The following is a 14,071-nucleotide window of genomic DNA, read 5'->3' on the forward strand; positions in this document are numbered from 1 at the left end:
GCTGAAGCCTATCCCAGCTATGGCACCAGGAGGGGGGCACCCTGAATCGCTAGCAAGCCAATCAATCGCAGGGCAGAAGGAGATGGATAACAACACACTCATCTAGAGGCAATTTAGAGTGCTCAACCAGCCTTCCTTGAATGTTTTGGGGATGTGGGAGGAATGGCAATTAAACCACTCCATTTACATCCAGTTATTCTGGTTTTGGCAACATTTGTAGGTCACTTCATGTTGATTTTGAGTCACTTCTTATTCCTGAAGGAATAAAGATTATTAATAACAGGCAGCCGTCACTCGCCTGACTTCGGCTCAATTCCCACTGGTGGCGGTCGGATTGTGTGTGCGGATGGTTGTTTGTCTTTGTGTGTGCCCTACGGATGACTGGCAAAGTCAGCTGGGTTAGGCTTCACTAACGCTTGCAACTCTTTCGAGGATGTGTGGTATGGAAGATGAATGAATGAATGAACTTCAGGAGCAGGTATGTTCCAAAGGACATTCCTGTTCAGTGACCCACAGGAGGCAACCCAGAAATGGCACAAAATCAACAGAATGTAATGGGAAATTAATAAGAAATGATGGCCAAAGATGTCTAATCCGTTTGAACTGGGAAGCCTAACAGAAAATGAACAAATGACTCATTCAAATTTAATGCAGAATATTAGAAAAAATAACTTTTCTGTTCATTAGTTTTTTCGTTGAATATCGTAGAAATATTTCTTTGCACTTGCATCGATGATTTTTGCATTGCCGTATTATGAGATAATTACTATCAGAAGCCTTGTATTGTAAATCATTGTCAGATATGCAGTGGCTCCCACTCCTAATAGCCGACAATGATATGTTATAGTCAAAATGTAGAGTGAAATATTGCTTTGACAAATTCTTTGAATTTAGAGGCATTCTTCAAATGAATAATAACCAACCAGGTGGAAGTCCATGTGCAGATATTCTATGTCAAGTAGTACAAGTATAAATTTCATTTGAACGGAAGCTCTGAAACATTAAGTGAGACTTGTGATTCAAAGGGTTGATTTATTGGAAGATGAAGTGGATCAGAGGATCTAAGTTCAGGTTCCGGGGGCAATAGACATGCCTTATCAAATAAGGCCAGACACTCTGGCCAATCTCCATTTTGTCTGAGGGTAAGTCCCCACCAGCATTGGCTCTGACTGCTGATAAACTGCAAGGGAGGAGGCCAGAACTTCTCCAAAAGGTTTTGATTTGACTTTAAAAATGCCATTTTCCAGAATGGAAGAAACAAAATCTGTTTTTAAAATCACTGCTATGCAGGTATGTAAAAGTTTACTTTGGTCAACACTGCCTTACTCTCAGGAGCAGTCTAGGCTAATTTTGTACCACCCCTATTCACATAGACACACCCAATATACAAACATAAGAAAACTATATTATATTATTTATGGTTATGAAATATACGCTTGTATTCAAACATAGATATTTTTTTTTTGCAAAAAACTATTTTCAACCAAATAAAGGAGTACAGTAATCCCTCGAATATCGCAGATAATGTAGACTAAACATGGCTTCGATAATCGAAAAAAACAGTAAGTAGGATCCCCCCCGATCCTACGTACTGGTTTTTCGATGGATGAACAAAATTCAGTGTTCAGATTTCACCCTTTTTATAATTGGCATAAAATTGTATTCTGTGTTGAACTACACCATTAACTTGACATAGAAATGGGGGACAATAATGTAGACAACTGGTAATATAATTAAATAAACCTTTTTTCAAGATTCTCCTGCGCCCCAAATAGATTGAACCCTGAGCGGTCACCCACATTCCCCATTGCAAAAGCCGCCCCTGCTTACTCAATCCCATTGGAGTAAGAAGCTTCGGACAATACTGAACATCAACAGGATGTTTTGCAAATGTGAGGAATTAACACAAGATAGAGCTATTGGTACATGTAAAAGATGAAATCAGACATTAAGACTTTGTGACGTGGTGTTTCAGCGTCACCATTACCATCACAGACGGGGCTTCCCAAAACGGAGTGCCAGATAGTTGAAACAAATATGTTTCATGTCACACGTGCACATGTAAGATTTCACTGAAAACAATATCACATTTATGTCCCAAGCTCTTGTGGGACAGGCACACATTAGAGAACTCGGTATATCACAGTATCTCTGATAATGTGTGCTCATTCATTATACTCAGACTAGATTAATTTTATTTCATTAGTAGCAGGGTGTCATCTTGGATTTCCATTAAAGTTCACATCTTTGATCGGGGACAAATCTCAAGCTTGCAATTTAGTATTTATGATTGCTTGACAAAGCATAGTCAGACGCACATTAATATACCCACATTAATATTGAATTAAACATTCATTGCACATTACATTCATTTTGATGCTGAATCTGAACTTTTTTAGTTTACTGAAAAAATAACTCTTTACTCTTTCAACACTGAAAGGGTGTGTGTGGATATAGACAGGTAGCCTAATGACAGACTAAACAATAAATAATAATAAAAAGATTTTAAAGCTATATAGGAACACCAGTAAGGCAATTAATGATGAGTGCATGAAGAGCTGCGAGTATTTCCCGTGATCTGCATCTGACTGGACCAAATGGACCTTTGATTCAACTTGAGCTGTAAAATCAGCCCGGCCAGTCCTGCTCGGTGAAGTCATTGATTGCGACGCATTCATTTGCAGTTTGAGTTACCCTTGGCGCAATCAGAAGGAAGAGAGCAAGTCTCTCTGCCCTCACTGTAAAACTGAGGAGGACTGCGTATCGAACTCTTTTCTTGTTCAATTTTCACTCATCATTGTTCTGTCAATGACTGCAGTTCCTAATTAGTCACCGGCATGAAATAAAGCAACCTTAAAGACACCTAAACATACAATGCATATTTTCTATGGCTTGCTTTACACATTCTTGATTTGATTTACACTTATATTTTGCAAAGATAGATTTTCTGCACTACTTATCCTCACAAGGGTCACGAGTGATGATGGAGCCTTTCCCAGCTGACTTTGGGCATGAATTGGTCGCCAGCTAGTCGTAAGGCACGAGGAGATGGACAACCGTTCACGCTCACACTCATACCCAGGCGCAATTTAGTGTGTTCCACTATGCAAGTTTATGGAATGTGAAAAAGACCCGAAGAAAACCCAGTGAGAACATGCTAACTCCACACAGGAGGACGAACCTGGGATCTAACCTAGGAACCCAGAACTGTGAGGCCGAGACACTAACCACTCAGCCGCTGGGCGGGCCACTAAATTATACATGAATCGAAAATTTGTAGGATGTAATTCCATTATCTAGTGAAGTCTGACAGCACTGCAAGTAGTGATGCATTCGTATGTGAAAACAAAAATGTATTCAAAGGCGGGATTTTTACACCAGAGGCCAAAAAGTAATGGGTTTGTATTTGATGTGGAGGAAGAGGAAAGTAGATTGAAGCAGGATGGATGAGTGATGATAATGATTCCACAACATAAACATGCACAACTCGCCGCCTCGTGGTGAAGAGGTTCACTTGCCTAACTTCGGTGTGGGGAGCGTTATGATTGTGAGCACGGATGGTTGTCGGGTCTTTTTGTGTGCCCTATGGTTTACTACTCTGGCTTTCACCGATATAATCTGGGATAGGCTCCGGCAAACCCCCTCAACCCTTACGAGGATACGTGGTATCGAAGATAAATGAATGATGAATAAACACGCACACTATGGCCGTATGCTATTGTAACCACCTCATGAGAAACAAAATGATTAAACAGGGTAACTGTGTTTATTCACTGAGACATTCAGATTGAGAGCATATTCTTTGGTGCGTTAAAAGCTAGTAGCTAAAGATTGGTCAAATGCAATAATTTTTTGAAATGTTCATGTCAGGTTTACATTCATACTTCACAGTTCATTCCTGTACAGGTAAACATAACCCACATCAACTGCGACCACTTTGCGACTATTTAACCAATGGCCATGAATGATTTGGGCTCAGATTTTTCTGGGTTGAAATACATTCTTTTCATATTAAAAAAAAATCTGTTTATAATACTGAATAATACAAATGTTTCGTGGCCACCCAATGGTGTAGTGGTGAACTGACTTTGGTGGAGGCAGCGAGGGATAAATTCCCACTTGGTGGCAGTATGATTATGTGTGTAAATGGTTTTGTGTATGGATGTGTGCCATACGACTGTGTACTCCGCCTTGCGCCTGAAGTCAGCTGGGATAGGCGCCAGCATCCCGCAACCCTGACAAGTGTTAAAAGTAAATGAATGGACACCTGTTTAATTATTTACCTGTATACATATGAAAACATCTTGGCAACATGATGAAAAATAGGTGGGGGGGGGGGGGCATTAGAATATTAACATAACTGTTTCCAATAGGATTTCATGGCAAGTTAGTGGATTTTAAGTTTTGCAAAGCAAAAGCAGAAATATTTAAATGTGTTTTACCCTAAGATACACAAGACTCATACAAGAGATGAATGAATAACACACCTAAAACAAGAGACGGAGCTTAAGTATATATAAATGATTTAGTATCCAAAATGTGATTCTCCATATTCATAAGGTTTTACTCTACAAGGTGTTTTGCTTGATAGACCCCCAAAAATTAGTGACGATACTCAATGGTGTAAAGCTGTCTTTATGGTCATGCAATACGTATTTTCAAGGCATTCAGTGCCACAAAGGTGGGAGTGGAAGATGGTAATTTAGTTCGTTTCTATAGAAAATTTTGATTTGAGATACGAGTAAATCGACATACGAGCTCGGTCCCGACCCGTTTTAAGCTCATATCTCAAGGTATGACTGTACACTTCTTGATAATTGTACTTGTGTATTTACTTGTACATAGGCGCAAAAACATAGTAGTATGGTATGTAGCAATAATATGGGTGATCCTACTTCGCATTTTTTGATTATCGCAGACATGGCCAGACATGGCTGTGAAAAATGAGGGATTAGTGTACATCTATAATTTTCATCTGAATTTGATCATAAAACAAGAAAAAAAACATACATGATTTACTTACAACCAAAAAACGATATTGCGGACCAGGTTTGGCCGCCAGACATTTTCCTAAATTCTGAGGTTTTGACTAACAATTAAAACAATTTTCACTAACAATAATAAAAATGAAACCTAATTCAACATCCCAACACAAAACAAAATGCATTAGGGAATGTAGTTTGTAAAAGATGGTCTGTCTTGTTTACATGCTTGTCCCTGTCTGGTTGTTGTTGAGTGCTTGCCAATCGTTCCAGTTAATCTGTTCTATAACTTTCTCACAACAGGAAACCTGTCTTGCCACACAGCGGGGTGTTTGTTTGTGGCAGCCTGCATCGTGACGCTACAGCATTTTGGGCCATAAACATGCAAGAGCATACTATTTGTTCACTTGTTTGTTCTAGTCGGACAACAGAACTCAACTCCGTGCTTGAGCACTTGTGGGACTTAGTCCAGATTTAGTTGCCTCTGATCTCCTACAGACATTTACTTTGGCAAATCTGTGAGCCCTCAAAATTGTTATGAAGATCTTCACTTTTCAATTTTCAGAACCAAATCTGGGAAGATGAAAAACATGCGAGCCCTCAACATTCTTCTAGCATAGCACTCACTCTCATAAACGCGCAGCCAATTTCTGCAAATCTTAATAAGCCCCGAGGAGCAGTCAGAGGCGTTACCTAAATGAAACGCTAATGATACAGCTGCTCTGTCCAAAACCGACAGTGTAAATATGACTAACTTTGGACAACATATTTTTACAGTGAAACCTCGTTACTATGCCACTCTCGCTATTATGCCACTTTTGCTCGGTCCCAACAAAATTCAATACAAAATAAATGTACTATCCTACCCCATAATCTCTCTACCATGCCACTATTGTGTGTGTGTTGTATTTTCGAATTCATTTATTTTTCAAATTTAGCCCCCAATGTCAGCTCAGAAACGCAAGAGAACCGACTTTACGCTGCAGGACAAGGAGATAATCGATGAAGCGAAGAAGGAGTCGAATCAGTCCAAACAAGCCAGGGAGAAAAGCAAGAAATGGGGCGTCGAATTTAAGAGAACCAATGTGAAGGGCATTCGCAGCAAGAAGAATGCAATTATTGTCAGCTATTTCTTCTAATCAGCCCGGTAAAAGATTTTGTGTTAAAACATCATACCTAATCTGCATAGGAGTCCAAAGTCAGCACTACATTCTTAATTGTGTGGACTGACCTAGCACAACACGCAGCGATGATCTGGTGTTAAGCGTAGGTCAAGTGAAAAATTAGCTTCATAGATTAAATATTGCTCACTTTCTGTCATACAGTACATTCCGTTCCTCTTTTTCCTTTTTGTGATCCCATTGTGGGTGAGTGAAATCAATTTAGAATGAGCTGATGGATAGTATGAGAAAATAAAGCCATTTTTCTTTTACAAAAAACATTTTTTTTTTTTAAAACTTCCTTACTATGCTACTCTCGCTACTATGCCACTTTTGCTCGGTCCCGACGGGTGGTATTGTGATGAGATTTGACTGCAGTAGGATTTTAAAAATGCTGTAATGTTCATTATTTGAAAGTATTTCAAATATGAGCAATACTTTATTTTCAAGGTTTTAATGGTGTCCAACTGAGTTCTAAACTTATATATAACTATATAAAAATACATCAATTTTATCTGTAATAGTCTTGTCAAAAGGTCCACTGCTCTTGAATGCAACTATGCAGTCTTGGAATGTGTTTGAGATAGAAATATTATTCATTCCATTTATTTGAACTCCCACGGGTCCTTCTTGATCAAAATATTCACAAAAGATGAACGCAGAGACTTTGGAAAATTGAGGAAAACAATATAATAAATGTGCAGACTTCTTTTTGATGATTGCATATGTGCTGCACTGACATAGATGTACTTTGATTCTTCACCACATTTTAGCTTCAAGATTCGCGGCCGCAGTTTATCGTGTTTTTTAATCTTATTTATAAAGTTGTAGAATTCATGCTGAAACTCGCAAGCGGAAGACAGGGGATAAAAAGCATGGCAGAAGTCAGGGCTTCATTCAACGTGTATGTCGTCCGGGCCATTACGTATGGGCATTTTCTTGAGTTTTCCAAAGCTTTGGAATACTTGAAAACAGGCTCTCACACCATGGTTTCTGCATTTATTTCAATCCCGCCGCACCCACCTATATGAAATGAGAAATGTGGCGTATATCTTGTGCGGCGGCAATATAAAATAAATGCTAAATTGGTGGCCAGCCAATCACAAGGAGACAAACAACCATTCAGGCCTACACTCATACCCAGGGGTCAATTTATAGTGTCCAATCAGCCTGAATCCACAGCAAAAACTGTGAGCACTGTTTCTGCAAACTCAGTGATACTGTCTTTAATACATTATATTTTAAACATTACAGAAGGCCAATGAGTTTATGCTGAGCCATGCTCACAAGTTGAAGCAGTATTGGCATTTGAATATCTCTAGCTTATATCGATTTATGAGGCAAAAGAAGTCAGGAAGGCGTACCTTTGACTGAAGCCGTTCTCCTTCCTTCGGCAGTGCAAGGTGACAACTCGGTGACCTTCGCTTCTGACATCCTGACTGACCGTCCATAATACTGGATTACTGGCTCTGGCCCCCAGAAACGCCACTCCATCATTAAGCTTTACCCTAGAAAACAAACAAGTTCACCAGGTTAAAAACAAAATGACCAATTCATGTGAAACATGAGTCCAGAAGGCACTGAAACATTTGGATATGTCTCTTTAATGGTACAATCTAGCTCAGTGATCTCAAACCGGTTCCACATAGGGCCGCAGTGGGTCCTGGTTTTTGTTCCAACCGATCCAGTGCAGACATTTTAACCAATCAGGTGTCGTTAAAATAAGTAGCACCTGACTCTAATCAACTGATTGCACTTGCAAAAGGTATCCTTGTTGAGTTGGAATGAAAACCTGCACCCACTGCGGCCCTTTGAGGACCGGTTTGAGACCACTGATCAAGCTTGTCTTTTTCTGCACTCGCTGTTTTGTGTGTCTAATGGGATTGAAAATTGAAGTTTCCCTGGAAATTTGGCAATATCTTATGTACTATTGCAGGCAGCATGCTAATAATGACTCATGGGATAATGGCAAAGTACAAGCTAAGAGTCAAGAGATTGAAAAGTTAAAGCAAATTTTGCAATTCCAGTTACATTTATAGTTAGAAGATGCAAGAGCACTGCATTTATACATACCGTATTTTCACGACTATACGGCGCATCGCATTTTAAGCCGCAGTGTCAGTAACGAGTGCTATTTCTGTATTTGACACACACAAAGGACGCACCATTAAAAAAGACGCAGCCAGGCATGGCAAAACATACACTAGCTTAAACATACACGCTACACCCACAAGCTAAAAACATTTTTTAAAAGGCAACGGAAGCAAAACTGAGTTGTACTTTATTTAGCCATTTTACAATTTACTCACGTCATCGAAAACGCTGAGTTTTATACATATCTACATATTTCTATATATATATATATATATATATATATATATATATATATATATATATATATATATATATATATATATATATATATATGTAGAATACAATGAATGATGCCGTAATAGTGCCATCATCCATAAAGAAAAGAACATGAAATGAGGTATAGGACAAAAGAGTTATTTTGCATTTATAGGCATAATTTTCTCTAATAGTGCAGTATTATTTGTCATCAGGTAGTGTAGTCAGTACCTGATTACCTGAATACATACATACAATTTCAATCAATAGAGCTGTCACACATCTCTCCCATGTTTCAGCTTTGTTTTGTAAAGATAAAAACCCAGAGAAAATATACAAAGCTCTGAACAAAGATGGTGGTTTCAGTCTTTGTAATTGCCACAGTGTATTAGTCAAGTAGTTATTATACATTTTCCTTAGGTTGATGTTTAAATGTCCTCAAGGTTACACACAGTATTTTCTTATGAAGGCAAACCTTTACAAGTTTTAAAAAAATTTAAATAAAATAATTAAAACAATCCAAAAAAATGCTATTTTCAGAGTTGACACGCATAATTGCTACAAGACTTCCTTTGGTGTTTTTGAAGATGGAAAAGATTTGAGACGGAGATGAAAAAGAACTGAAAGAAAAAAAGCATTCTTTTTTTAAGTAATTTCTTTTCGTCAAACAAAAATGTCATTTATCAATGCCGAGCTCCTTTTTTTTATAAAATAATTTGAGTTTGCACTTGTTCGGCAGCTGCGAAAGACACAGACGTGAGAAGAGAAGCTCAACATTAATTTGTGCTAATGACATAACTCTTCGAATCCTCTGCGGTCAATCTGGTGTCTTTGATGGTATCCAGGTGACACAGGCGATAATAACTCGTGTTGCTCACATTCCTGACAGATGAGATCAACCTTGTTGGCGTAGAGAACAGCGAGGGCGACTGATTGCCGTCTGGCCTCCTTTTTTCAAAGCCTTATCCACCTTACCCACAGCAAAGTAATCATCGATTCACATACTTTGGCAAAGAACTACAAGGGGGTGCTGATCATCTAAAGAGCCCAAGTGCTGTTTCAACTAACCCTGGAGTCAGAGCGGTTAGCTGACTTTTTACATGAGTCAAGTGGTCTAAAGTTTTTGGTGTGTTGGACATGTTTAAAACTTACTTTTTGTATGCATAAAGTTATACTTTGCGAGTAAATAAAGAATGCCTCCCCAACCAAAAAGAACAAAACCAGAAACACCTGCATTAAGGATATAGCAGCTGATACTCAAGGGCAACTTGGTTTTTTTTTCTCTTTCCCTGTCTGACCACCAGCATCCAGTTTTTTATCTTTTTCTTAGAGTTTGGTTGTAGTTATCTTAAAAACGTGTTTTTACCATCCATTACTTAAGTGGCTAGCAGCTTATTTTATGACTATTTATATGCATATGTATGTTCTTTTTTCCTTTGTAAGATTAGTGTCAGATCACACTATGTTGCATTATAGAATTACATTATTTCAGACAGAACTTTCATTTAAGCAATATCCTCAGGAACTTGAATTAAACTTTTTTTTTGTCATCTCCTGTAGCATTTATATAGACAAGGGTCACAGTGGGTGCTGAAGCCCATCCCAGCCAACACCCCAAATTGGTTGCCAGTCAATCGCAGGTTACAATGGAACGGCGAACGATTCTTGTTCTTAGTCATATCGCCACTCAGCGGAAACTCAGACTGCCCGCAACAAAGTCAGACGAAAGAACCACTGCACTGTTGAGTGGTTTTGGATTAAATATTTTTTTTTCAGGCGGCACAGTGATCCAATGGTTAGCAAGACTGCCTCACAGTTCTGATATCAAGAGGTCGACCCTTGTGGATTACGAACTTCACGTAAGGTGTTTGCATGGTGTCCCAGTGTCTGAGAGGTTTGGGTTTGTGTACTCCAGTTTTTCCTATATCCAAAAAACATGTATGCTATACTAGCTGGTTGAACACTAAATTGACCCTACCTATGAATGATTGGTAGTTAATCTCTGATATTCTAATTTGCCCTCTATTTTTTATTATTTTGATAGTGCTGAGGGAACTTGACGATACAGTGGTTCTTCCGCTTGGCTGTGGTGTGGGCAATATACGTTTGATTCCCATTCATTGGGGATTTGGTTGTGATCAGGAGTGGTTGGCGGTTTTGCCACCGCTGTGGGGATAAATGGTACAGAAGATTTATGGATGAATGGTAGTGTCAAAGGACGTGTTGTGGGACTCTTAAGATGGTGTGACAGATTCCTAAAAATAACTAGTTTAATCCTAGATAGAAGTCTGGCCTTTTCCGAGGAATATACCCTGATACAGATAACAGCTGCAATAATGCTGCAGCCCAAAATACCCCCAAAATTTGAAATTGACAAGTCAGTTTATTTGAATAAAGAAAGTTGCTAAAACCATTGAAAGACTATCATGATTCATTTTCTCATATTTGCAAGTCATAATAGGATTGGTATCATTGATATGATTAATGGGAAGTGAGGGTGGAGGTAATTAGATTATATTAGATTAAATTAGATTAGATTAAACTTTATTCATCCCGTACTCGGTAAATCACTTTTGATGGGAGGTCCTCTTTTCACATGCATCAGCACATGGAGTTAAATGATTAATTCCATGACAACCTGCATCAGTGTGATCAGTATTTACACACAAGAACAGCTTGTCCGAAGTGAGAGTTCTCTCGATGATGACAAACTTGGACGGCATCTGCCTATGTAGTAAATTGACAAGTCACCTTCCTCCCAGGCAAGCTTTTACACACACTGAATGAAATAACATTGCACATTAATATTAATGTACTGTCCACAATGAGAAAGAAAAATTGAATACAAACAATAATGTATGAAGTCAAAGACAGACCAAATATCCAGAATGCAAATAAAATTCCAAAGGATAAAGGAGATTTCTGTGTGTGTGTTGCGCACATGTCTTTGATACGCATTTCAGACTGAAAAAAGCTTTACAATGATTTGCTCTGATTGTTGTTGTGCATTTTTTTCTTTAATGCTGAAAATAAAAAAGGCTAGTAACGGATTTATTGGAAAGCAGAATTCTTCTAATGATAAATGTAAAATTGTTTGTCATTAGGAGAGGTCTGAGACATTCGTTATCAGATTCATCTCAAAGTGATGCGAGATGAATCAAACAATTGCTTGGACAACTAAAGGGCCGAACAACATCTTAGAAGATGACTGGAGTTGCACAAAATGCATGTATGAAGTTCACTGCAAGATTGCCAATGTCAGTGACATTTAAATAAGATTAAAACTTTATTTAATTCCGTATTCGGGAAATCTCTTGCAGTATCAAGACAGACACAAGAAACACAAGACATTGTAGACCTAGGTAAGTAGTAGACCTACATGTAAATTGATAATCGTGATTTGGTCAAAATAATAATTAAAATCCATAACTGAATGTCCTTTTTGGGACACAGCAAGATCCCACAAGGAGGATCAATGTAAGGTTAATGCTTCTCTGTACAGAGAACCATAAAAAGGGAGATCATTACACCAAACCCACACTGGAGAACAGGGAAAAACAGATATCTTCACGACCCTCAAACATCCACAGACACACCACAGTCCATGTCTATATCTGATAAAAAGTTAACACACAGGCACAGAATGGGGCCACTGCATTGAGCTGCCCTTTCCGAGAGATAAATGGAAGTAAGAACAATTGCTTCGGTATCTGCTTTGTCACAAAGAAAACCACTTTTTGTTACTGCGTCACAGGCAGACTCAAACAAAGGTAGAGATGGATGAAGGGGATAACTGCTTTATGATTAGTCACAGCCAATTCATCCACAAACTGTGTTCTTTCACAGGCATTTCTAAAGGAAAATGGTCATTTAATTGCTTTGATACACACATTTTGATGTTTTTTTTGGGGTAACAACAAGACTATAAGACAAATTCGCGTAACCTACCTATGTCAGAGCGGGGCATTGAAAGAAGAAGTTTAGCTTTTCACACACAGGCTAATTTAAACACACATACCTTGGTGAAAAGGAGACATTTATTTTTCTTATCAACAAACCAGATGAATTGAAACCAGGATTGTGTTCAAAAGCTTTGCTGCACAAAACAGCGTTAGATGTTAACACCTCAGCCTGTGATATCAAGCATCCAAAGGTGTATTCACACACGCCGTTTGACCCAGGCCAACCTAACAAGTTAGTGGTATACACCTATTCGGCTGGTGTGAATACAAACCAGCGAACTATGGTGCGAACTAAACAGCCGATCTGAGAACTTGCAATAGAATTGGTCTCAGGTCACCTTTGAGAGAATCGTGAATTCGCTTTTGCTTTATGCCTGGAGGTGGTTCAGATCAAAGCTAAAATCATACACCTATTTAAACGGGCTTCCATAGCCACAAACATTATGGGAAATGTTGTTTGGTTAGCACTACATCCACTAAGAAAATTCAGGGTTCCACATGGAAAAATGAAAAGACGGAATGTCTTCTAGACATTTACACAAAGTTAAATTCATGTTGCATTAATATCTCCTGATTGGCCAAATGCTTGCTATCAATATGAGCACGGACGCCACAAACTAGAGTACGGTGATTGTTTACTACTGCATTCTGGCGCATTGCCCCGCCCAGACAAATTTGTCTAATGATTGAACGCTTGGACAATTGCAATGTGAAAAGAAACAGTACCAATGAAGACCAAATGTATTTTGGTCTGTACATAAAAAAGTGAACTATGGACTTTCCTGGTGTGAAAATGGCCTTCATTGCTTGGATACCCATATATATATATGGATGTTTTTTGTAATGTGCAAAAACTCCACACATCTGAACCAACCTGGCTTTGAACCATGTTTTCAGAACTAAGAAGCTGACATGCTAACCACTCAATCGCTGGGCTGCTCTCTCTATTTAATATTGAAAATAATCATAATTTCAGATATTTATACGACGGTGGTAAGGATAAATGAATAAACAAGACTGGACGTGCGTCCTATTAAATAGTACATGCCTGTTTTGTGTTAGAGACACTCAAACTCAATTAGTTGTTGTAGGCGGGGAGTATTTCTAGTAGTTGATAGAGCCAGATGATGAGATAAAGAGCATATTTTTTGAATTAGGTTTTTTTTCTTGCCATTATCAGAGCTAAAAGTGCTGGTGAGTAGCAATGTAGTAAAACTATAGACAATGTTAACACTGAAAGATTGAAGCAAGCAGACCAGATAGTGTGCTCCCTCTTGCTTCCCTAACTATTTTGTCTGCCCTCCTTCATGTTGCTTTAATTACCTTATTTAGTCTTTAATTCTTTTAATTTCACTATACAGTACATTGAAATGTCTTTCACGGCCTATTTGAATGAAGGGACCAAAAAAATACAAATCAGTCATTCAGAACAAAACAAGGTTGTGAACAAATTATGCTAAAATATTTGGTTCTCATAGGTCAAAACAGTCCAATGTGATAAATTGTGCTCTCTTGATTGTGACTTTCTTGAATTTTGTGCTGTCTTTCATCTGCAAATTTGGTGTAAATATATAGTGTAAAACGTAGTTTTGCAATATTTTTTTATTGTCTCTGGACA

General features: G+C 38.3%; 2 protein-coding genes and 1 long non-coding RNA gene across 5 annotated transcripts in view; 1 reads left to right on the forward strand and 2 right to left on the reverse strand.

The window, feature by feature from the left end:
- naa25 (N-alpha-acetyltransferase 25, NatB auxiliary subunit) overlaps positions 1-14,071 on the forward strand; it is a 154,492-nt gene that overhangs the window by 57,701 nt on the left and 82,720 nt on the right. The window lies entirely within an intron of this gene.
- LOC144210488 (uncharacterized) overlaps positions 1-14,071 on the reverse strand; it is a 120,034-nt gene that overhangs the window by 23,241 nt on the left and 82,722 nt on the right. The gene's annotated exons all lie outside the window — the stretch shown is intronic.
- Positions 1-14,071, reverse strand: part of LOC144210954 (transmembrane protein 132C-like) — a 96,992-nt gene that overhangs the window by 8,569 nt on the left and 74,352 nt on the right. Inside the window, exon 4 of the mRNA XM_077737927.1 lies at positions 7,507-7,650. Within this exon, the coding sequence (XP_077594053.1) occupies positions 7,507-7,650 (144 nt within the window). The remainder of the gene's footprint in view (positions 1-7,506; positions 7,651-14,071) is intronic.

Source organism: Stigmatopora nigra, chromosome 17 (assembly GCF_051989575.1).
Source record: "Stigmatopora nigra isolate UIUO_SnigA chromosome 17, RoL_Snig_1.1, whole genome shotgun sequence".
In the NCBI taxonomy this organism is placed as follows: domain Eukaryota; kingdom Metazoa; phylum Chordata; class Actinopteri; order Syngnathiformes; family Syngnathidae; genus Stigmatopora; species Stigmatopora nigra.